This window comes from Eulemur rufifrons, chromosome 11, assembly GCF_041146395.1.
Source record: "Eulemur rufifrons isolate Redbay chromosome 11, OSU_ERuf_1, whole genome shotgun sequence".
Taxonomy (NCBI): Eukaryota; Metazoa; Chordata; class Mammalia; order Primates; family Lemuridae; genus Eulemur; species Eulemur rufifrons.
The window spans coordinates 9,418,714-9,444,501 of NC_090993.1; the positions used below are offsets into that span (position 1 = coordinate 9,418,714).

At 42.5% G+C, this 25,788-nt stretch overlaps 1 protein-coding gene and 1 non-coding gene across 2 annotated transcripts; both read right to left on the reverse strand.

Annotated features, from left to right (window-relative positions):
• Positions 1–8,975: 8,975 nt before the first annotated feature.
• On the reverse strand, positions 8,976–23,075 carry TOMM20 (translocase of outer mitochondrial membrane 20). The gene is made up of 5 exons (XM_069484697.1): positions 22,841–23,075; positions 17,943–17,989; positions 16,473–16,554; positions 12,034–12,176; positions 8,976–10,609 (listed from the first exon to the last, which is right to left on the reverse strand). Exons 1-5 carry the CDS (start codon positions 22,959–22,961, stop codon positions 10,565–10,567), a joined length of 438 nt encoding a protein of 145 aa, XP_069340798.1. The 5' UTR covers positions 22,962–23,075; the 3' UTR covers positions 8,976–10,564.
• LOC138393535 (small nucleolar RNA SNORA14) lies at positions 22,299–22,433 on the reverse strand. Its single transcript, XR_011235214.1, has one exon. It is a non-coding gene; the product is annotated as a small nucleolar RNA SNORA14 (small nucleolar RNA).
• Positions 23,076–25,788: the final 2,713 nt, after the last annotated feature.

The window sequence follows — 25,788 nt, forward strand, 5'->3', positions numbered from 1 at the left end:
CCGGCTTTTCCGGGAAAATGCTAGCAATTTAAAAGGGACAAATAAAATAAATCTAGGAAAGGAAATGTCCCCGACAGGAGAAAGGCCGAAGGGCGCCCTTCTCGCTCTCGGTTTTGGGGATCCACAGTCCCCCCACCCCCGTAGCTACTTTGTCAACTTGACGCCCAGCAGTGGGTAAGAAGGGTCACCGCCCTGCGTGTCCTTTGCCAGCACCACCTGTCCCGAGGCCACCCCGCGGGGACCGACGAGCGGCGCGGGCCCCGGCCCTGCACACCTGCCGCGGCCGGTTGCCCCGGCAACGCAGAATCAGGCCCGGGCGGGGCGGGCGAGAAGGGGCCCCAGGGCCGCGGCGTGGACAGATGCGCTTCCCCCGGTTGTCAACGCAAGAAAACGAATTGAGTGTGAACCTCCCGGGACCTGTGAGAAACGACGCGGTCTGGAAAGGAAACCTCTGCAAAGCTTTGGATGCAAAGGACGCTGTGAAAGGGGCGCTGGTGAGGACTGTACTTTCCCACCGTGCGATGGGCTTGCTGCGGGGTCTTGGGGGGGGGGGGGGATGGGGGGTGTCGCCAACTGATGCAGTTCATCCCTCTTCCAATTAAGAAGAGTCCAGGGAGGGTGGGTGACTCCGAAAGAGAAACAGGACTCAGCTCCAGGGCTCTTGACGCTTTGTTTCCCGTGGCGGCTCCCATGGCAGTGAATCTTTAACCTTAAAGTTTAACCACCTCCTCCAGGAGCATAAAATCGAACGTTACCACAGTGCTGGCCTAACTCTGGGGACGTTCTGAGAATTTCCCATGTGACTGCGAAGAAAAGTCGGCAGGCCATATGCTGCCCTCCCTAGGCAGAGATGGGGGACAAGGACTCATCTTGGTGGCATGAGAAAAAAAAAAAAAGTGAAGATTGTCCTAGAAAGGAAAAAAGTGAAAATAGTAAGAAATATTGAGATGGAAAGAAAAAATGGAGGTAGCAGACAGCCTCTGTGAGGCTTGGGGTCATAGTTCTATCAGAGGTGTTGATCCTTCCCCGCTGTTTAGTCCTGATGGGTTAACGTTCTGTGAACAAGTCTTTCCCTTTTGCCTTGGCTGCCAGGAAGCTCAGAGCTAAATTCCGGGTTTAATCAGAGCAGTGTTTCTGTAGCCTAAATTTTCTTCTCCCTGCACTACTGCAAGTTCTTTCTGGAAGTAGGGAGGAAGACGGAGCATTTGTGATTTTCTGGCTATCCATACATTCCCCTCTTTTGGTAACTGGACACCAAAGTCCCTCCTGGAAACTATCCTCCCCCGACTCCTAGCCCACGCGCTTGGAGAGAGGTTCCTGCTCCGTCTGGGCGGTGAGGCATGAGCCAAGCAGTTACGCTCGCTCCCTTGCACAATGCTGGCATTTAGGTGCATATATTAACCGATCAGAGGCAACAAGATGCAAAAAAGCAGTTTGCCAGGAATGACGGGATAGAAATTGTTCCCATTAGACTCAGGGTTGGAAGGACGTGAGCCTGAAGCCACCACAGCTGTACTGTGACCTAAGGGAAGTGTTTGCCTGACCACACAGCCAAATCGGTAGGCGAGCTGTGCAGGGTGAGGAGAGAGAAAGCAGCCAGGTCTAAGTTCATCACCGGAACCCCCAGGCCCTGCTGTCCCTGAAGCCCACCCTGCCGACCAGCAACAAAGTCCCCTTTTGTTTCAGTTTGATCCGGTCTGTTAGTAGTCACAGCGCAAAGTGTCCCAGCTCATACAGTAGGTACAGTCAGAAAGCCAGACTATGGGAACAGTGTGTGGTTATGGCAGGGTATGTGAACAATACAGGAAAGAATAAGCAAAAAAAAAAAAAAAAAATCCCCCATAATCTAGCCTAGAGATAATGGTAAAATGGACCGACTCTTCCCCAAATAGGGTAAAGACACCATTCATGAGCACCTTCCAACATGTCGGTCACCCAGACTAGACCCCTTCACAGTTCTCCCATTTAAGCCGCATAACAGAAGCGTATTAGCTCACTTCTGTTTAGCTGTGGTGAGTAGTTCTAGCAGCATTTTGATTTAGAGTTAAGAATATGTTTTTCTCCTTCCACGTTCAAAAGCCATAAATCTGTACTCCTGGAACCCAGGGGCAGAGGAGAGGACCCCTGTGCTCTGGGCTTGGTCCAGCACCGGACGCCTTCTTGCCAGAACAGCTGAGCCGACTGAGAGCTGGTGTCTCAGAGGAGCATGTGGCACCTCACGTGTGCCCTTCGTCTTTCAGGGGCCACACAAGAACCACGTGGAGGCAGCACCATCCGCACCAAGCTGCTGGCCACGCTTCCTTCGTGGAGCCTGGGGGCCCTGGTGCTGTGGCTGGGAGGGGGGCCACGGTGGGCCGGTTCATCTGAATCTGTAAAAGGCCTGCTGCAGCCTGGTGCAGTGGCTCGTGCCTGTGATCCCAGATTCCCGGGACGCCGAGCCTGGAGGATCACTTGAGGCCTGGAGTTTGAGACCAGCCTGAGCAAAAGCAAGACCCCCCCATCTCTACAAAAAACAGAAAAATTAGCCGGGCTTGGTGGCGCATGCCTGTAGTCCCAGCTACTCGGGAGGCTGACGCAGGAGGATCGCTTGAGCCCAGGCGTTGGAAGTTGTTGTGAACTGTGATGACATCATAGCACTCTGGGTGACAGAGCAAGACTCAGTCCAGAAAGAAAGAAAAGAAGGAAGGAAGGAAGGAAGGAGACAGGAAAAGAGGGAGGGAGAAAAGAAAGAGAGAGAGAGAGAGAGAGAGACAGACAGACTGGACAAGATCACTAGCGGGTGAACACAGCTAGAAAAGACACCCAAGGATTGAGCCCTGGAAACTGGACGCCAGCAGCCAGGGCCGTAGATGTGCCAGAGTGTAGAGTCCTGAAGCCAAGGGGACAGAAGGTTTGCAGGAGAGCATGAACACGTCAAGCCACTGATGGGCCACGGAAGACGAAGGCGGAACACTGACCCCAGAATGCAGCACCTTAGAGGCCAGTGGCTTTTTTGGCAAAAGCAGCCGCAGTGAAGGGGGTGGTCACAAGCCGGATACGGTGGGTCAGGTGAGAATGGGAGAAGTGGAGACAGAGAGGACAGCGGACGTTTTGCTATAGAAGTGCTAGGTGCAGGGGACGAGGGGTCAAGACATTTTTGTAAGATGGGGGAAATTACACCGTGGCTGTGTGCTAACGGAAATATCTAGTCACGGAGGTGAAACTGATGATGCGGAAGAGAGAGAAAGAACTGCGGGAGAGGGTGACCCTGAGGGTGGAGGGGAGAGCCGAGACTCAAACCCCAGGTCTCTCTGCTTCTAAAAACCGTGTTCCTCCCACCGCACCATAGCTGCCCCTCTATTTTTGCACCGTAATTATACAGAACAGGGAAGGGAAGGGGTGAAACCCTCTGCCACGTTTTATTCTTTGCCTTTATTTTTTTCTTTATTCTTTACCTTTAACAGAAAAGGTCATACATGGCTTTGAGTCACTCTGAAGACCGATCTGGAATCATGCCTCTCCTCGGACAGGTCCGCAGTCCTCCCAGCTACTCTTCTGAATCACATTCTCATTTGCCACGTTCCCATATAAAATTTTAATGCACGAAGACCTCAAACAAGACTTCACAAATTGCCATCCTGGCGCATTTTCCAGGAGGTACTTTTTTTTTTTTTCCTAAAGAAACAATAGTTGGAGCATTTTCCTATTGCTATGACGATCGCTATCATTTGCAGAATCACAGTTCCGCTGCGGTGGGCGCCAGGTGGTCGCCGGGCAGGTCACGGCGCGGACACCCCCGACCGTCGCCGCTAGGGGGCGCCGTCCCCACCGTGACGGCAACGCTGCGGGCGCTCGCAAGGACGGGAGCGCTGATGGGACCTCGGGGAAGGGCAGGAATGTATTTTTGTAAAAATTGTCACTTGACGCATACTTCGCTGATTTTTGTTTCTCAAAAAAACCTGGTCCAGGCTGGGCGCGGTGGCTCCCGCCTGTGACCCTAGCACCCCGGGAGGGAGGAGGTACGATGAACGTAAGACGCACAGACGGGACCCCGGACGTGCCCTGGAGGAGCACGGGCTGCCGCGAGGTGGCCAGAGACCTGGGTGCAGCCCAGGTGCGGAGTCAATGAACTGAGTGACTGAAGGCTGCTGGGATGACTCCCAGTGTTCCCAGTCTCCCCATTTTTCCTGCTTCCCCAGGCATCCTGACGGGTCACCGCATCACCCAGGGACTTCACATGGAACCATTTTTCCTTTTTCATGGGAAACAGGTGGAATTGATACTATTTTTCTTAAGTAAGTGCTCCAAGATCTGTATGGCCTTTTGCAGAAATTACATGTGGCAAAAGAGCATGAAAATTCTGCAAATTTCCTGTTGAAAGTCCCATTTTTTTTTTTTTTTTTTTTTTTGAGACAGGGTCTTGCTCTGTCGCCTGGACTAGATTGCAGTGGCATCATCATAGCTCACGGCAGCCTCCAGCTCCTGCACTCGAGGGATCCTCCCACGTCAGCCTCTCAAAGTGCTAGGAGGGTTACAGGCGTGAGCCACCCAGGCCTGGTAATATCTGGGAAGCTAAAGATGATTTGGAAAGCCTCGTCTTCGTCAACAAAAATTTAGTTAAGGTTATTTTAGCTGGCATCTTTTCCTGAATCTAAAAGTGATTTTACAAATCAGTCATCTGTGAGAGTACACTAAATTCCAAGTCTAAAAGTTCGGTGTGAGATGCCATTCTGAGCAACAGTGGCATCTGTAGCTCATCTAGCTCAAGGCAAAGCTAAAAAAACAAAAGAATCCTGTCCTTTCAACGGGCTTGGGAAAAGCAAAGACTAGATTGGTCTACAGAAGAGCACCCTCAAATGTAGAATTTATCGCTGAATTTGACAAGTTTCCATGAAAAGGGTGAACTGTTTAGAGAGACTCTAAGTTGTTTTATTTTTTAAACCTTATAATGGTCTTCAATGGTTGTTGGGTCTTTTTCTTTTCTTTCTTTTTTTTTTTTTTTTTTTTTTTGGCATTTTATTGTTAAATTAGGAGGCTGACCATCAAGAAATATGAAAAAAATTAAATAGGTATGTTCCCTACTCTTCCCTATGCTGAAACTTAGCATATTTCTAATAATCAAATGGGTTAGGTGGCTTTTAAAGTAGATCATGTCACTCCTCAAAATCATGTTTTTTTTTCCTTCCACTTCCCTGGCATACATAACCCCTGAATCTTTTAAGTTTCAATGTGAAAAATTCCCTGCCCATTTGGATTTCCATTCAGTACTAACTGAGCATAACCAGTTTTATGCTGGAGAACCCAGTCATCAATAGGACTTAGGAATGGTCTAGTGGGAAAGATGGACAAGTCAGCAAGCAATTTCAGAAGACCTTCGTAAACGCCGTGGTTAAGATAACCTCAGGGTTTTACAGAATCTCCAAGTGGCACTGAACCAAGCAGCCCCTGGGAAGGCTACGCTAAGAGAATCTCTCAACCAGATGGTAAAATAGAGAAGGCAGGGACTATTCTGCCTATCAAGACAATCTGGGCAATTAGCACAGAGCCTGCCCACACCCTAGGGTGCAGCATGTGCAAAAGCCCCAAGGCAAAGGATGGGATGACAGGTGGAGAGGAAGGCACATTTGGGGGCAAGTTAGCTCAGGATGACCAGACGTCGCATGAGTTTGTGTGTCTGGGAGGGTAGGACAGCATTTGAGGAATGGGGTTGGATTATACGGGAAAATGAATTCAGTTCTGTGTATGTGAGTTTGAGGTGCCTGTGGACAGCCACGGGACACTGGGCAAGCAGCGGCCCAGACCCACAGGGAGCTCGGGAGGGAGTCACCAGCTCCCTGATGATGAAAGCAGAGAGAGGGAGAAACCACCCAGGAAGAATGGAGAGAATTTCTAGGTAAAACAGGACCTTTGGCCAGTCTAAGAGAAGTTCTAGCAGAGGTCCCACTCTCTGGCCTGAGTCTCTGGCTCTAGGCCAAGTTCATCCCAGCCCTCCAGAGTTCATCTGCTCTCTGCGCCCCCCTGTCCCTCCCCGCCTTTCCAGCACGTTCTGGTCCTGCCCACCTGGGCCAGTCCGTGGCAGGAACTTTGGTCACAACACACCCTCCCAAAGCATTAACTTTACTTCCACTAACTGGGAGGTGGCTAAGAGGTTTTGTTGGCGCAAATTACAAAGAACAAAAAGTTTTCTTATTTTAAAAAGAGATCACAAGGTCTCAATGCTGTTTTGTGTTTCCAACTCCTCCTCAGGCTCTGTATTCTCACAAGAAACGAGCATCCGTTCCATGCACCGCTTGAACTGAACAGTGGCCATTTTGTTTTGTTTGCTCATGGTCTCTCATCTTGGATGAAAAGTGCCATTCTTTAAAAAAAAAAAAAAAAAAAAAACCCTCCTAACTCCGTGAATCCCAGCTGTCAAATAGGTAGCCAGGTACAGGGCAAGTTGCCCTCCTAATTCAAATCTTGAATCTTCCATTTGCCACACACTTTGGGGACGTTTCTTAAGATGTGAAAGGGTACTTACTACCTCTTAGGGTTGTGAGGAGTTGCTGTATCATGTGAACCTCGAGCTGCCCAGCGCCCAGGGCTCCTTCTCAGGTGTGTGAAAAAGAAACCATCCCAGTGAGCAGAGATGGAGGCGGAGCTGCCCTTGTTTGCAGATCCCACTTCTTAACCCTGAAAGGTGAGACCTGCTCTTCCCGGGGAGCTAACAAGTGCCATTATCTCTTAAACTAATTGGCTTTGGGTTTCTGTACTCATTGGTGGCGTCCTACTTAATCCAGGGGACTTCATGGGAAACTTTTGACGCTCTCTGCAGGGCCCTTTGGGAATGGGACTTTGGTGTGACACGGGACCACGGGACCACCACACTCCTCCGGCCGAGCTCCAGCTGACCCACAGCCTCTGGTCTCCACTTCCCTCCCACACCTTCGCCCCCCAAACTCCTGCTTCCTTGTCACTGTTATGCCAACTCTTTGACTCTTTTCTCAGCATTAATGGAGATTTAGCAAGATCCAGTGCCTCCTGGACTGCCTTCAGAATACAGTTGTAGCTTTTACAAGTAAAATGTATAAAAACATTATAAAAACAACGTTCTAGAAATCCTGGGTCTAACAAGGGAAATAAATCCACTTGATTTAACCAATGACACAAATATGGAATAAAAACTCACGATGAAATCTTAGGGAACATAATTTCTGCTTAATTAACCTGTCTAGTTTGATGGGCTATTTTCTGAAGTTTCTTAAAATAGATTTAAATGAACTAGCCTGTCTTGAACATAATTTGAAGTCTGACATTGACGGTCTTTTACGCTTCAGATCATTATCAATAACGCAGCGTACCCTACTTGGTGTTCTCAAATATAACCATCTGCTACCAACAAGCCACTTTCTACTCAGTGCTAAAGCCCATAACCTGTGACCTTAACATGGGCAATATTCTCCAATAAGGATTCCTGTTCACATCTCACATCGCCATTGAGCTCCACTGTCAATTTCAGTGATCCCACCATCACCTGAGAACTTGCTAGAAACACTAGTACTTGCTTCCTGCCCCACACCTGCTGCCCAGCAATCTGCTTTAACAGGCCTTCCAGGTGATCCTGATACATGCTGACGTTTGACCACCACTACTACACAGAACCCCGTGGCTGCTGACATTAAATCGCCGGTTCTTAACCTGGAATCCGAGACATCACCCCCCCCCCCATGAAGTCACAGGCAAATGTGCAGTCCCCTGGGGAAGCAACTGCAGAGCTTGATGCGTTCAAAGGGACATTATCCTAAAAAAGGTTAGATGCCACTGCTTTAGAGCCATCCAATTCAGCAGAGTTCACTTCTGCAAACAGACACCAAGCCAAAATTTTCTCCAAGCCCTTTAATATCCACTTAAACAGTTGAGGCACAAGCAATAATAAAACTGCATTTTTTTATGTTACAAGAAAAGATTTTGTGTTTTATCTGCGTGATATACCAATTTGCTCATAATCTGTTCTGCAGTAGCATTTCATTAACACTCTGGTCCACAGGTTGACTCAACAAGGCCGGAAGGCAGGCAGGAAGATGGTAGAAACATCGAACTTACTGAAGGGTAAGAAGAATCAAACAGGTACTGACCGCCCACTATGCACACTGTACTAGATTTTACACACTTTACACAAATTAAATGTGAACGTAAGTTCTAGTTATCTTTTAGTAGCATTGCTACTGCCAGTTAAGTCTATGTTTTAAATGCTTTTTCACTTTAAGTACAAATTGTGGAAACAATAGATCATTGCCCAAAGAAGCATGTCAACGTGCACTAATACATATTTTCCATTTCCAAAGTTTTTGTTTTTTACAAGTGTGCCACATTAGCACATGGGAACACTCAGCTATTACTCCACTTAAATACGGGGTTTTTTCAATATCATCTACTGAGCACCATAAGGCCAGCATCACCAAAGCTACCTGGGGTTCTAGCATCTTGTAATACTTAAGATGGGAACAGACAGTGTTCGGCAATTACTTTCCTTGGGGAAAGAATCAGCTGCTTTTCTTTTTTTTTTTTTTTAACTTCACACAGCTAGCTTTCAAAAGTGGTACCTAATTTTAACACACCAAAGCTGTCATTTAACTAAGAAAATGTACTTGGCTTAATCAGTTGCAAAATGAAGAGATATACCAGCTGCCTTCACAAGCATTAGACCAAAGCCGATTGTTTCCCGGGAGCCCAGTGATCTGCAACTCACACTGCACGACAGTTCTCCAGGGCAGTCTTCCCACCCTCCCCAAACCTGAGTTGCCCCTCGCCCCTGCAGCCAGCCCGCATTACTCTGGGCCCCTTCTGTCCTTGCTGAGCTGCCTGCCCCTTGCTCCCTTTCCCACCTCTCTTCTCCCTGACGACTCCTCTATCTATGTCTGGGCTGGTGTGGAAGATCGTTCCTTAGCTGCCTGGTCAGTCACTGACCAACCACCACTACACTGACTAACTCTCATGTTTGTACAGGTCACCCCCCCACCCAAGCATATTTCGTGTCCTCTTCAAAAAAGCACTGTTGAAGGGTTCAGGATCACAAACCCTGAAAGAGTCCTCAAATGTGTGTCCCCTAGTCTCATGCTCTCATTTTGGTTCAGAGATGTTTAGGCGACTTGCCCAAGCCCGTGCACTGCTAACCAGAGGCAGAAACTAGGGCTGTATTCCAGACTCTTTCCACTACACCACAAAAACCCAAGGTTAATAGTGGTTAAGAAAAGTCTGTAAACCAAAATAAAAAGCCTAGCACATAGGAAGTCTTTGGGATCTCTCCAGATTTTTAGCCAGAAGAAAGGCAATCTGTACGCTGAGAGATGCTGCTCAGCTCAACAGACGCCCAAGTACCAAGGATCCTTCCTCTCAGTTCGGAAACTGAACTGAGACTGCAGATAGTGTCACTATTTGAAAATAAGAGGTTCCACCGGCTCCATTCTTTTCAAGTCTTCAGTCACAAGGTTACACCTCACTCTCACTGTTTAACAAGATATATTAATCAAGTTGAAGTAGGATTAAGGAGGTACATTGAAGATAAAAGCAAAAGGAAAGAAACATTTTTACAAGATCATCCCAGTTACCTTAAAGGTTAAGTTTCAGATTAATTTACAGAGCAGTGACAGAACCGCAATAATTTCAGCGAAAATCAACCATATAGTTATACCATTAAGAAAGAGATCAGTTCACAACTACTAAGTCAGGCAAGCATGCAAAATTCAGAAAATAAAAATATGCGAAGCCCAGTTGCCCACACACGCTCCTCAGGGGAAGGCGGAGCTAAAATGCTGAACAGAGCGCCAGAATGAGAAGCTGAGAGGGACGGAGGCTTCAGAGATGAGCAGCCTGAGTCCCTCATTTAATCAAGTGAGGACAGTGAGCAGACGTGAACTGGTGCAGCCCACATGGCCAGAGGAGGGTGTACATAGATCTAATTCCTGGTGCCATTTGCAACTACATATATTTAAAATACAAGGAGATAAATACCCAGAACACATTAAGACCACTGATTTAAACAAAGCATTGCAAGACTGATATATGGGGGGGTGGGGATGGGGTGAAGTTGTTAATACAGCACACCTTACAAATTTAAGAGATCAAATGGAAAGAAAAGATTACTCAAAAATTTTAAGGCTCAGTTTTCATAAAGCAAGTCTCTGTGTAACTTTCTGATTTATAGCAAAATGTACTAGCTTTAAAAATGTGCATTCGTCAGCTTCTCTTACACTTTTTTCTGCCTCTTTCAAAACTGAGTACTGGGTGTTTTGAATATAAGTAATGTTCTGTTATATGTACATTTTAATTGCATGTTTGAGAAATAAACAAAATCCATGGTATTTCAGTAACTCGTAGTGTATTTATAAAATGAAAAGCTCTCTATGAAAATACACTTTTTACTGGGAAAAATAAATAAAACAGACAAATGGATCTACACAAAGTAAACATGAACTTTGGTAGATTTCAGTGTGGGATAGTCCATAACAAGCATATTTGCCCTTATCCCCCCAGAGCTGCTCAACTTCCGAGTTAAGAATTTTTAAAGTATTTTTAACTGAGATTTTATTACATTGACATTTGTTTCTCATTCCACATCATCTTCAGCCAAGCTCTGAGCACTTACGATTCTCTGAAAGAGGAAAAAAAAGAAAATAATTTTCAAAAGTGTCAGAAGCGTTTTATCAACATTCTAAGTTTAACATAAAATGTTCTTTGTATTTAAAGAATCAACTCTTTTAAGTTCACCCATTCTAACATTTATTTCAAAATATAGCACTTTATACACTCTCAGCATCTAATAAATTAACAAGATCATACTACTGTTAGTCCCATTTCAAAAGTTAATAAAGAAGGCATAACATTACATTATGCTACATGCTAGACAAAATCAAGAAGAATTCAAGACCTCTTTTCACTCCCACACAAATTGAAAATACTGATTAGTGCTTTGCCCGTCATTCTATGCTCCAAACATTTCCCTGGTTGGCCTGGAAATGCTAGTAGCCATTATGTGAAGAAGGAATATAGTATTCTGAAATTAGCATTCTGAAAACATTTCCAGATAACATGGGACAAGATACTGAGTAAAGGAGGCCACTTTTATAGAAAGGAATTAGGCTTCATCCGGAACGCACACATACTTCAAGACATCATCCTCGGGTCAATTTTCCAAAAGCACTAAGCTACGCTGCCTTTCAAATAGCACACAATATTAAACAGAGGATTCTGGTATGAATAGACTGGAACCACATTACTCTAAATACAAAAGATTTAGACCAAGTCCTTGGTTTTCCAACTCTTTCTTTCAAATCTTTGGGACCTTTATTTTAGTCAGTTACTAAAGTTCTGTAAAAACTTTCTTTCCATCATTAATTCACTGATGTTTAATCATAACAACTTGGGAAATTAACACATGTAACAGACATGTTATTCCAAAAAGTAGATTCATTTGGGCTTTGTGGAAAGAATTCAAAATGAATACAATGCATTTTAACTCACTCTTCAGTTATGCATAAATTAATCTTTTACAGTATTTTGACGGTGTTTTGTCCTTCTCAGTAGAGATGTAGTTATAAAGCTCCGAACTCTAAGCCCACCTCAGCAGCAGCAGAGACACCGAGTCTTTAGACAGGTCAGCTCAGAGGGAGTCCTCATTCCTTGATGACTTAATGACCAGGCTCTGCCATCTTGGCTCCTGTCAGGCCACCTAACTGAAGGCAGAGTCTCCCAGGAGAGTAGACAAAAGCTTCTTGTAGAAAGTAGCTGACAGTGGCCTGAATTTAGGGACTGGAATACCATGGCCTGAGACTGAACGCTAAGACAAACACCTCCCTGATCCACCTCCAGGGTACAATCACAGGTCTTACGCCCAGTCGTCTGGATGTTCTGCCATGAGGGAAGACGATCTCAAGAACTGCTATCTCCAGCATGACTTGCATTAAACAGATGAGTTTCATGACTTCATCATGTTCATCAGGCTCATTTTTAGATGTCTCTAACCATTCAGTTCTCAGATCCTACTCACTTTTATTTCATAACATTTCAATTCCTTACCTGACTAATTGTCGGGAGCTTAGTCAGAAGCATCTGGAACACTGGTGGTGGAAGAGTTTGCTGTAACACCTGCAGTAACTGCTGTGGCTGTCCACAGACAGCAATTGCATTTGTAAGATGGTCCACACCCTTCTCGTATTCACCTACAAAATTTACATAAAATGACATGTAACCTGAAATGCCTCGGCCTTTGTCAAAAATTCAATTGCTGTTCTGACTCTATCTCCAAGTGATTCTACCCAAAAAGACTGAGCAAGTCAAATACTGGAAACAATCTATAGTGCATTCATAACTGGATATTATGTAGCCGTTAAAAAGAATGAGTCAGATTATATGCACCAATATGGAACTGTTTCCAATACACATGCATGAGGTGGAAATATTATATACTTAGAATATTTCTGAAAGATGACATAAGAAATTGCTAACAATGAAATGGAACTTTTCTATGAGAAGAGAGAACAAGACTATCAACTGAAATGGAAAAAAGACCCAGTTTCATTTTAAATCAACCATTTGTACTATTTGAATGTTACAACACAGAAATATAACAAAAAAATATTTAAGTTATACCAGCAGGAAAAATGGTCATATAAGATAGGAAAAAGCACTTAACAAAACAATGATTATCTTTTTTTTTTTTTTAAAGAGACAGGATCTTACTCCATCACCCAGGCTGGAGTGCAGAGGTACAATCACAGCTCATGGATTCAACTCCTGGGCTCAAGAAATCCTCCCGCCTCAGCCTCCTGAGTAGTGAGGTCTACAGATATACAGCACCACACGTGGCTGACTGATTATTATCATTATTTTTTGAGACAGGGTCTCACTCTGTTACCCAAGCTGGAGTGCAGTGGCATCATCACAATCCACTGTAACCCCAAACTCCTGGGCTCAAGCGATCTTCCTAGCTCAGCTTCCTCAGTAGCTGGAACTACAAGCCTGGGCCACCACGCCCAGTAAAACAATGATTATCTGAGTGGAAGGATTTATTTTTCAGTTACCTATATATTTCCTTCAACAGCTGCTTGTTACTTTTGAAATAAAAAAAATTACTTAAGTCTTACATTTTTTGAAGGTTCATTTAATTCAATAAATATTAAGTATTTGCCATGTGGTCCTTTCCTCAGTTAATTCTATTTTAAATCAAAATCCAAAGAATTGCCCCAAATTCTGACCAAAACTTTGCGCTATTAAATATGGTTCCAAATTAAGTACTCCCTTGTTAAAGGATTTTTCCATGAAAGAGATCCTTTTAATATTGGATATTACAAAAAAAAAACAAAACACAAAACACAAAACCACAAACACAAAACCTGATGATACAAGCTGGGAACAATTCTCCATGAGTCTCTTGCAATTCTGCATGTCTGAGCAGAGGCGTTCATTGCCTTTACCCCAAATTCCCTTTTGAAGGGTGTCTGGCTAGTGAACAACCTCAAAAATACATAGTGCCTCTGCATGGAGGAAGGACAGGTTTGCTTACTGCCCATTATATAAACATTAGGCTCCCTCAGTTCAGGGCTCCTCTCCTACATGCAACCCACATACATGTTGTCACCAAACCCTCTGCATCATCCAGGAAACTGAGGCAGACTAACTTGTTAACACACAAGATAAATCTCAGAAATTTCACAGTTCTCGACACCATTAAGATTTTTTTTTTTACTAAGTTCCTTTTATTTACTAAACAATTTGCCATGATATAAATTCACAGGAAACTGATCTTAATGAACAATAATGCATTTTCAATTGCTCTATCCAGTATTTATGTAACAGTGTTTTTCATGTTTTGACTTTATATAAAAATACATTCAAGTAGCTTAAACAGTTCCTCTTCAATCTTTATTCTCATTAAAAATATTAATTACTAACATTTACCAAACCTTTACTAGGTGCTAGGGACACCGTTCTTAGTGGCTTGTATGAATAGGTTCACCATTCCCACCACCTTTAGTTAGGTACTAGTAAAAGTCCTCATTTTACATCTGAAAAAACAGGTTTAGAAAAATTAAGAAATTTGCTTTGAGTTAAGCTCAGGGCTTCTTAACTCCACAACCCCTGCTTATATTCCTAAACTTCCTCTCTGATCCAACTTTTCTTATAGATAGCACAGGTGTTGAACCAATTCAGATTTACTCTAAACTAAGTTAACAATGACATGGCAAGGCCCACTACAAAATTAACCATGGGGCCGGGCCCGGTGGCTCACGCCTGTAATCTTAGCACTCTGGGAGGCCGAGGCAGGAGGATCGCTTGAGCTCAGGAGTTCGAGAGACCAGCCTGAACAAGAGCGAGACTGAGTCTTTATTTAAAAAATAAATAAATAAAATAACCAATGATACGATGAATAACTGTTGTGTTCTGAGCCTTTACAAGAGTAATCAGCAACTTAAGGAAATGGCTTCAGATCACCATCATTATTCCCCCTTGTCTTGGGAAATAATAGCTCTACCATCAGATCCCAGGTGCCTGACCCTGTGAGCTGATGGCAGGCATGGGTATATTATATTAATAGTATTCTCACTCTGGTGTTCTTTCCAGGATCCTCAACCTGGTATATGATGGTGTGTGTTTCTTGTTCCACCAATAGGCTGCCATGGAAAGACTGAGAAATCTTGTGGGTTAAGAGTTTGAACACTGTGGGTATCTGATGGCACCTGCATTAAGCGTAAAGGTTTCTTAACTTCTTGACTGTTGTCAGAAACAGCTCGACCTCCACTGCCAATGTGGGGACTGTGACTGTCCCATCTACACACTGTTTCAGGATACCCCTGACTGTGCTGACCATTACCATCTGAGTGTGCAGGCACCACCCTGACCTGCTCAGCCAGTTCCTTTCCTGGGCACTGAAATGATGTCATAACGATACCCATCATAGGAGATGCAACCCAGGGTCGTACACTGAACCAGCTGAGAGCTGCTTTAGAATTTAGGTAATCAAGAGATTGGCTAAGTCAGTTCCTGCTTGTGAACAGTTATAAAGGCCTTAAACCTCTTCTGAACCAACGCTGGCAAATTATCTTTTCTGCAAAACCAACAACAATGCTGAAGAGCACACGCATGACACACTGACACAACCTCAATCACAGTCAACTTGTCATCGTGAGCTCCCTTCCTATATGCAAAGTGGATGCTGCTACAACTTTTGCTGACTAGAAACCATATCATAAGTGGTACCTTTTGATATCACCAACTGCACTGAGAGCATCGTTTAATCCATCTATTACGCAGCACAGGAGGATCAAACCCAGTGTTACAGGACTCAAAGAGCAGTGCCATTCAGGATCAAGCACTGTTTTAGTGGCGAGGGGAATGCTCTCCCTTTCCGCAACACCTAGGGCCTCAGTTCTGATCCTTGGAGCAATTGAAGTGTGTAGCCTATAAGATCTGGAAATGTTTCCTGACTGGTATCGACCTTGTATTCCTTTGCAATTATGGACGTTTTGAGTGGTTCTGCTACTCAGTTTTAACCTTTTCCAGTTTGGTAGCAATTTGAGTATCAAGACTAGACCATCTGTGACTCTTTGGGTGAAATTAATTAAGCAAATTCTAATTATGTCAAAAAAGTATTTCTTGGGAAAGCAGAGACATAATAAAAAGACTGGTCATCACCATTTTAAACAGTTAAATCTCTTCTCATAAAAGAAACAACAGAAACATATACATACAAATGCCCCACACCATGTAGTTCAATCCTGTCTAAATCTGTAGATACAGCAATGAGAATAAAAAAAAACTTGACACTTGATACCATATTTATTAATGATGGCAACTACTTCAAAGCTACTTTTGAGATAAAAGCTAATTTAACACTAAAAAGATTTACATAAACATTTAAGACTCTAAATTACTGAGTCAACTATGGTTCTCAGGTTTGTCAATCTGATAATTTTAATTTCTTAACAGGTAACTTTAAAAAACCTTACTACTGCTGATGAAATAGACAAGGTACAAAGTAATGAAGTCTAAATTCTGGATCATTTAACACGTTGGTTCTGAAATGAAGTGTCATGAACTCACCGTGTGACCTTGATTAGGTAAATTAACCTTCTCTGGGATTTATATTAGCCATTCCTTCCTATAAATACTGAAAAAGATCTGAAGATTAGAAGAGGGGACTGAGGAGTATATTCCTAGCTCACATTCCTTCCGTTACTATTTACATACTGCACTACGACTGTATACTCTAAAAACTTAAGAGTAAGGGTAACCTCATTTGTAAAAATTTCTTATAATATCTTCTACATCATAAGATAAAAAGCAAGTAAACCTAAAACTCACTTAATCTCAAATATTTGCCTAAAAATATTTTTCTTAAAATATTTAGAATACCTTTCCTAAAAATAGCCAACTACATAGGAAAACCCCTTATCATCATAAATTTATATAATGTTGAAGAATTCTATTTAGTTCCTCAGTCTTTTAATGACTATTACCTTGAGCTAGTAACTCTTCACCAAGCTGTATTTCTTCAAGGAAGAATTTCTGAACAGCTTCGGCATCTTTAAGATCTGGTAACTGTTTGGGAATAGAATATTTAGTAACTGATACCAAAATTACAACAGAAGATACAACCAACACTCACAAAATCAATAAAAACAAAAAAATTAAATAGCTCATTCTAAACAACCAATAAAAGAAATTTACTCTTAAACAACACTTGTAAGAATCAGTTTAGGACGTACCTTCAAATGAATGAAAGAAAAAAGTACTTATTAATCAAACTGGTATTTGAATAGTTCTGCCACCGGCCATATGACTTGTCTTTTAAAAAATGTAAGCCTTCCTAAAAATGTTAAAAAGTCCATTTTTATTTGAATATCTAAACTTCTATTAATGAAAGTTTTTGGTTCTTGAATTACACTGTACATGCTTATTTAACATAGGTGAAAAAAATTTTCTGAAAGTGGAAGCATCTTTCATTGACTATCCCAACATATGGGAAGAATTTAATTATATTCATGATCTAAAAATACACAGATACATGGTCTGTATTTTCCTATACCCATAGAAAGAAAAGGCCACCAAAAATATAATTAACATATTACACATTTCAGAAAGGTAGTTTGAACATATCAGAACAAAATGGTTCCCCCCTAGTTTCACTTCACCATTACCATGTCCAGTCAATTAGCTGTCCTGATTACTCAACTTTTTGACAATAACAAAATATAATATTTATTGACTAATTTTTCCTTGCCTCAACTTGCTTCAAAAGGAACCACTAATGATCCAGTAATTCAATCAAGTCCTAGGAATCTAATCAAAACTAATTTCAATAAAAAGGAAAAGCTGTATGCACAATGATTAACATCTACTTACTTAATTTACTTACTCATGCCACAGAACATTTTTTACCAAGTAGATAAACCTATGTAGTCATTAAAAATAATCATGAACCCAGGATCTATGAAAAGAAAAAATAAATAATAAGATTTATACCTACATTTGCATATTACAAGGTAAAAATTTCTCAGGATGGTGGGATTCTGGATAAGTGGGTGTGAATAATCTTGAATAACTTTTCAAACGAATAGCGTGCGGTTCTTTTAAAGGAAGCTGGAGCAAGGAAAATTACATAAATGTTTTATTTTATCCTTTTGAAGCAACTAAGAACATTTTTCACCTTTTGGTATAAATGTCTTTTGGAAACAATCATCTTTTTGTCCCTTAAATATTGCTTGTACAAAAAGCTGTTTGTTTTTATGGCTAAGAAAGGGAAAATAATGCAGGACCGCATAATCTGTAGTTAAACTAAGTTATTCACCTATTCCTAAAAACATCTAACTTAAAATAGAAAATCAATGTCGGTATCAACTAGCTTTCTCCAAATATGTATTTGAAGCAGATTTTTAAATATTTCTATAAAGTATACCACATAAGCTCAACAAAAGACCGACCATTACCTTGGAAAGTCCAGCTCTCTCCTTGGCAAGCTTCTGTTTCTTTCTTCCTACAAGAAATGTAATGCAATATTTTCATTTTGTCATTATCAAAATGGGAATCAAAAGATGTCTACTTGCTGTGGCAAGTCATTAATTCCATTTGCAAAATATTCCTGACTCTGGACCTCTGAGTAGTTACAATAAGCAGAACAAACCCCTTTCCAACCTATACAGGACATGTAATAGGAGTGAGGACCAGGCCACTGGCATTAGAGAGTTTCATTAATGGAACATACCACACTCTATCTTTACTAAATGTTGAAAACTCACTGCCATTCATCAATGAAAAAAAGAAAACATGTGATAAAGTTTTCTAAAAATGAAACAAATATAGTATTTATGCACTTGGCAAAAGTGGGGGTAGTGCTCAGAAATGCACTGCTAAAGTCTGAATCAACTATTGCTGATTAGTTAAGCATAAAAAAAAAACCCTCTGCCTAGAAGTCTAAGTTGTCTTTTGTCTTGTTTTTAATATGAAACCAAGCAATACTAAAAATCGCAGGAGGGAGAGATCCTAATCATCAGTCAACTCTCTGCTCTTTAACGGTGCACCCCACGTCAAAGGGCGCTGGCACACAGTAAGCACAAAGCTCTGCGCTCAACTGCCTTGTTTGCACCCTGGCTCTTCCACTTTTTGGCAGCATGTCCTTGACAAGTTATGGTAACTTGGCCCTCACTTTCTTCATAAAATTGGTCTGAGAATAGTACCTGCTTCACAGAGCTATTCTGAGGATTAAACGAGTTCATATACGTAAAGTATTTTGACAGCGCCTGCTTCATACCATGTGCCACAAAAGCATCTGGAATTGAGACAGTCCCTTCAGGTAAGGAGCTGTGCTATGCTAAATGCAGTCAGCCTTCCGGACCCTGGCACCCAACTAACATCAACTGAAAATAGTCAGGAAAAAAAAATAACAACAAAAATATAAATAAAAACAATACAACAACTATTTACATGGCATTTATACTGGATTAGGTATTATAAGTAATCGAGAGAAAAGGTAAAGCTTTACTATTAGCTGGGTGACCTTAGCAAGTAAATCTCTTAACTCTCCAAAGATAAAGCCTACCTACACATAGAGGACCTACTATGAGAAACAAAAGCCATAAAAGCAGCAAATGTTGTCTGAAAACCTTAAAGTACGCTACAAATCCGAGTCTCAATGCATGACTAAAGTGACCTGTTTGCCTAACTCTAGCTAGATGGTTAATTCACTATGGCCAGGGTACTTTCTTTTCTTATTCTACTCTTACAAACCAGATTTAACCACATTAGTATCCAATGTCAACTCTAGTCCTCCATAATACACAAAGTGCTAATACTCTTAAGGCTTAAATAACAATTCTAGCAGTTTCAACAGAAAAATATAGGCTAAAGGTGACCTTACATATTAATCTGAAGACTCAATTTTTCCAACAAACTGCCTTGCCTAAGTTCATCACTGCACAACTGTGGGGAAACAGAACACAGAATATAATTCTACCCTCAATTTGCTAAAGGTTTTCACCTCTTTAGACAAAAAATAATGAATGATACAAGATGACATTATCTAACTGCTAAGTATCATGGTACAGACGGGAACCTGTACCGAAAGGAGAGCATTAAGTCTACAAGAGAAATGGAAGACTTCACAGAGGAACTGGATATGAAGACAAAGAACACCTGGATGTTAAGGGTAAGCACTCAAGTTTTAGATGCTACATGCCAGACACTATTCTAAATGTTTATTAATTAGCTTATTTAATCTTCACAATAACACATACTATTATCACCATTTTACAGATGAGAATTCTGATTTACCAAGGTCACAACTAAAAGGCACCTAAGAAATGAACAAGTCAAATTTGTAAATCAACACTGAGAAATACAGTTTGTAAACCAGAATTTAGGGAAAATGACAAAAATGATAGTTCAACCCAGTGGAGTGAAACTTAGTGTCCATTACTATCCAATCTTAAAAGATTTTATTCAAGAGGGCAGGGAGAAGTGTATGGTTGTCAAGAATACAACTGACTGATACAGTTATCAAATTTTAAGATGACCTAGTTGCTTTACATTTTTAGCAGTAACATTAAAATTCTGGCCTTAGTTTCGTAGGACAATTAAGTTGGTATATTAATTTACTTTCAGATATAGTGTAATATAGTATCTCTGTGGTAAAGGGGCAGTTAGTAATTGACTAAAAAAACCAAGTCCCAGTGTGATGGCAGCGCTCTGGGAGGCGAAGATGGGAGACTCGCTTGAGCCCAGAAGTTAGAGGCTGCAGTTAATTATGATCGTGCCACTGCACTCCAACCTGGATGACAGAGTTGAGACATCTCAAAAAAACAGGCACTTCATGGCCGTAACCCTAGCATTTTGGGAAGCCAAGGAAGGAGGAAAGCTTGAGCAACATAAGGAGACTTGTCTCTACAAAAAACAGAAAAATTAGCAGGGTGTGGTGGTGCGTGCCTGTAGTCCCAGCTACTTGGGAGGCTGGGGCAGGAGGATCACTTGAGCCCAGGATTTTGAGGTTGCAGTGAGCTATGATGAGAGCCACTGCACACTAGCCAAGAAAGAAGGGCAAGATTCTGCCTCTAAAATAAATAAAAAGCCAATAAGAAATGACACATTCAATCAGTCAAATCACACCCTGACTCAATATCTGCTATTAATAGATTACCAGTTCCAAGTGCTACTGGGCATGCCTACTTTAAAAATTACACATAAAACATGAGCTTACAAAAGTCCCAAACCAAAATCATTTTTAAAACATTCATTTAAATAGGATGCTTACTTAATGTATTTTTAAGTGATGTATCATTTTAACTGGTACTATTGTAAGTGAAGCACTCCTATAGTTGGCAGTATATTTGGAGGTTAAATTTCATTTATTAATAATTATTTAGGTTGGTAAGAATTATGCTCTAAGAGTCCTGATACAAAAAAAAGTCTGAACACATTAGCATCTCAGATTTAACCTCAAACCTTCAACACCATAAGCCTCCTTTCCTTTAAAAGAAAAAAAAAAAAAAATCAAGAAAGCAAACAAGCTAAAGAACCGAATTGAGAAACTGCCCTTTTATTGTAGATGTAAATATTCTACAGGAAATTAGACTAGAAAAACTCTAACTGAACTGAAATCAATTTCGTTTCACAAATGTAAAATACCCTCAAATTGTTAAACTCTGCCCATTATGCAAAACCTTTAAACAGACTGCAAAACTACTCTGAATACAAGTCATACTTGCTAAGGAAAATATCAAACAAAGTAATTCTATTCATAAAAACAATCCCTATTATTTATCAATCACCATGTGTCAGGAACAGAACTAAACTCTACACTTACTATATACCATTTTACAAAAAAGGAAAACTAAGGTCGTTTACCCAAGGGTGTACTACTACAGCTAGTAATTCACTTAAATCATTAAGTTATTGCTAAACCTAGAAAAAAAATTTTTGGATTGAGGATGTAAAAAATTTTCAAAATAACATTCCTCAGTTTCCCTAAAATGATAGCTCTTACGATTCTGTCAACCAAAAAAATTAGTTTTCTCAAACGTGTTCAACAGTATTTCAAGGTTTCCAATGAAAAATATGGTTAATCCATTCCTTACAGAGCTCTGCATCTGCACCAACACCCCCAGTTGCCACCCATATTTGAAACTACAGGAAAATGACCTAAATTCCATTAGTTACACTTACTGCCAGCATTTTTGGAGGGGCATCCCTATGTCAGGAATCGTGGTGGGCACTTCAAACATCTTACTTAATCTTTACAAACCCAACAATAAGCAGGTGGCATATGACCTGATTTTAAAGCTAAGGAATTTAGGATTTGGAAAGCCCAAGGTTATTCTGCTAACCTAACCAGTGACCAACCTGGGCCTGGAAGCCCAGTGTCTGAATCCAAAACAGCATTCTTTCTATTCGTCTGCCTGACCAAAAATAAAACAAATTATGTCTAATCCCTTCCCTTCTGGAACATAAGACAACTGTAACTAGATGTCATATTGTAAAAGCTAAGCTCAGCGCTCTCCAATAGTCACTACCCATATGTGGCTAATGAACACTTGAAATGACTTAATATAGCTTAATTAAAAAGTAACCACTGTTACTTGAGTAAATAATCACTTCTTTCTACTTCCTGCGCTTTAGTAACTTATTTATCAATTTTAACTTCAGAAGCTGTTTTGGCTGAGCAACCTTACAGATAAGTTACAAAAACATTTCTTATTGCAACAAACTTGCACTTCTGTTGTTGCAAATACAGACTCCAAGCGGATCACAAGAGTTTTGGTGGCACGACTTCCCTCTGGTAAACCTCTTTTAAAAGATGTCGCAGGTATGAAATAAGACTGAGCCACAGGAGAAGCGCAGCCCTTTGGACTCCCCTGCAATCTCTATAGCATTCACTCGTATCTTGGAAGCGGTTAGAGCGAAGCAACCAAGAGGGTTTAAGAATGCAACAGATACCGCATTAGGTATGCGGATTTAGTCTCGGGCTAAAATTCGACAAATGCAAAAAGCACCACTTTTGAGTTAAGACTCAAGGTTTAAAAAGGTGAATGAAAAAAAAAAAACACAACCGCCCGATACACATAGCCTAAATTACAACAAACAAGTAGAGTGCATTTAAACGGCAAAAGTATTCGGGGGAAAGAAAATGGGAAAATCCTTCCACCAAAATGGTGGGAATCCTGTGGGGCACCAGAGCCCCGGGGGCCCGGGAGCCGCGCAGCCGGCGCCATCTCTTCTTCCGGCCGCACCACGCGGCCGCCCGCGTGCTGCCCGCAGGCAGGGTGGGCGGCAAGGACCCCACCCCACTCCATGGAGGGCGGCGGCGGGAGGCCCTGGGGCGAGGAGACCCACTCACGTTCTCGAAGCCTGTTCTTGAAGTTGGGGTCACTCCGTCTCTTGCGGTCGAAGTAAATGCAATACCCGATGAAAAGGGCCCCGCATACACCGGCGGCGATGGCGCTGTTCCGGCCCACCATCTTCTCTTTCTCTCTAAAACACCGAGTGTAGACGGCGACGGCGGCGGCGGCGGGGACAGCGAAGAAGCGGTTGGCCGCGAACCCTCAGAGCGGACAGCGCCGCTCAGTCCCCGACGCCCGCCAGCCTGCGACTCGGAAAGGCCGAGCGCACGCCACTTCCGGTCGCGGCCTTCCGAGGCCCCCGAGGTCGACCGCGGCAGTGCCTGAGCAGAGGCGCCCGCGCCGCTTCTGCGCCTGCGCAGCGGTCCTTGCCGCCATAGCCGACAGGCTGCGGGCTGGTGAACGCGCCGGCGTGTGGATTTTGGGAGGGATCAGGCACTGCCTGCAAAGCCGCCGAGCGTGATGTGACGAGGCGGGCGTGCTGCCGTCGTGCACGTACTCAAAAGACTCGTTTACAGCCTTGCCTTGTGAAAGGCCAAGATGGAGGGTCGCCGACGATGAGTGCTTCATCTTCTTCTTGTGTTAACACAGGCAGCCCGTGACTTGCATGAATTAAACTGCACTTGCTTTTCAAGTTCAGTCGCGATCCATTGCACACAGCGATTAGATTTCAAAAGACTGTTACGATATAGTTTCATTTTATGAGTGGAAAAAATTGAATGGAGCAATTCCTTGAAAAAGATAAAACCTATACACGAAATTGAAGAAAAAATTAGAAAACCTGAATTGTTTTAAAGCCACCCGAAAACATTACATTCGTAGTTTAGAATATTCCAAAAGGAAAACTGTGGGCAAAAAGCAGACATTGAACAGGCAAGCGTAAGCTGATGAGGGGTATCGGAAATCAAGTGCAGGCTTGTGTATTAAACAGTTTTGCTTGACCTTTGTCCCTGGTTCCTGGGAGCTCTAAACCCTTGAATTTCTCAAGTGATAGAGGTGGCTTTGTTATTCATGGTGGGCCCTGACAGTTTATGCAAAAATGACTCAGGATGAGGGCTGGCCATGCCTGACTTGCGGTGTGATTTGAGGATTGGTGCTTTGATAAAGGTGGTTATCAGTCTTACCTCTGGGATGAGGGAGGGGGCGGCTAGAGATTCAACCACGTGGATTGCATAATGAAACCCCCATAAAAAAAAACCCTGGATACTAAAGTTTGGGGTGAGCCTCCCAGGTTGGCAATACTATGTGTAGTTACACATGGATGTGCTAACGTGCTGAGATGATGTTTCGTAACTATAAGGAGAACGACTTAAGTTTCAGGTTTGGGACCCTCCCAGACCTCTCACCCTTGCTTCTCTCCCTTAGGCTGGTTCTGATTTTCCTTGGTGGAAAGCTCAGCTAGTAAGCCTTTTGCTTTCCCCACCCTCCTGGCAAGACATCTGCCATATGAAAAATTCCTTTCTTCCATGGCAATCCTCATCTCAATAATTGGATCTTTGTGTGACCAGCAACTGGACCTAGACCCGAACCCCCTTGCAGTTTTGACATGTGCACTTACATTTACTGCTGGTGTGGATTTTATTTGCAGTGTTTCATAAACTTGGGGAAAAAGACCTTGCATGTGATCCCACCCTTTCCTGTAGGCTCAGGGAACATCATGGAAGAGGTCAGCCGGCCACAGGGGTGAATTGTAGGGTCCTCCAGTTCCCTCCACTTTGTATCCTCACTGAAAACCAGAGTGCCTTATTTTGTGGCCCAGCCCACTGAAGGTTTTTCCAACAGGCATGGACCCAAGCTGGGGCCTTAAACATTCCCAGGCACTGATAACATTAGGTTGTTGCCCAAAATGCTGAAAGAAACTGGCCCCAGCCCTGAGCCAAATTCCTTAAACTTGCCAGGCACTGGTGGCTCACACCTTAATCACTGACTGCGGAGGCTGAAGCAGGAGGATCCTGCCCAGGAGTTTGAGGCTGCAGTGAGCCATGATCACCCCACTGCACTCCAGCCTGGGAAACAGAGTAAGACCCTGTCTGTGGGGGAAAAAAAAAAAATCTTAAACTCTCATATAAACCACACCCTGACCCCCTCATTGCAGACATACCTAGGTAGAACACTCTTTTTCTCTCGCTGTCTGGCTTGAGAATTGCTGCAGCACTCTGTAAGTTCTAATAAATGTTTTGGACTGATCACTCTGGCATTTAGTACTTCTTTCTTTGGAATCCCAACCAACCCCATCTGGGGAACTCTCTATTGCTGCTTTTGGAGTGATTCCAGCCATGGGTTCAGAGGGACGAAATAGAGGATATAAAGCATTCCTGTCCTCTCATTCTAAGGAAGAATTCTTTGGCTTTACATTTTAAGCCCAGGATCATTAGCAGAAAACAGACCTTCATGAGGCAGAGTTAGGGAAAAAGTGTTCATGAGAAAGACAAGAGTAATGCTCATGATTAATCAAAACTAACAGTCTCAAAACTAACAGTCTTTAGAACAGTAACTCAAAGTCAAATTTTAGCCACTGTTGATCACCCATATATACTCTCATGGCTAGAAATATTTAAGCAGATACGACATCCCAGTATTTTTCCTAGGTAACAAAGAATTACACAAAGTATCTCTAGTGGAATTTTATTTATAAAGCACACATTACTTTTTGTCTATGTTAAATGTTTTTAAGAGAGAGAGGGTCTTGCTTTGTCACCCAGGCTGGAGTGCAGTGGCACCATCGTAGCTCACTGTAACTTCGAACTCCTAGGCTAAAGCCATCCTCCAGCCTCAGCATCCTGTTCTCAGCTACTTCTGGGACTACAGGTGTACACCACCACGGCCAGCTAATTATTTAATTTTCATTTTTAGAGACAGGGTCTTGCTATGTTGCCCAGGCTGTTAAATGTGCTTTTAAAGTATTATAGTAACATACATGTTATGCTTAGAAAAAATAGAAATCAAT

What these genes read in the sequence shown, in the direction of transcription:
- TOMM20 (XM_069484697.1), bottom strand. Translation starts at nt 22,961, where the DNA reads ATGGTGGGCCGGAACAGCGCCATCGCCGCCGGTGTATGCGGGGCCCTT. An exon ending in AGAGAGCTGGACTTTCCAAG is followed by an intron (nt 16,555 to 17,942) that starts GTAATGGTCGGT and finishes ATTCCCAAACAG; the next exon opens with TTACCAGATCTTAAAGATGC. An exon ending in TGAAGAGTTACTAGCTCAAG is followed by an intron (nt 12,177 to 16,472) that starts GTAATAGTCATT and finishes TAAATTTTGTAG; the next exon opens with GTGAATACGAGAAGGGTGTG.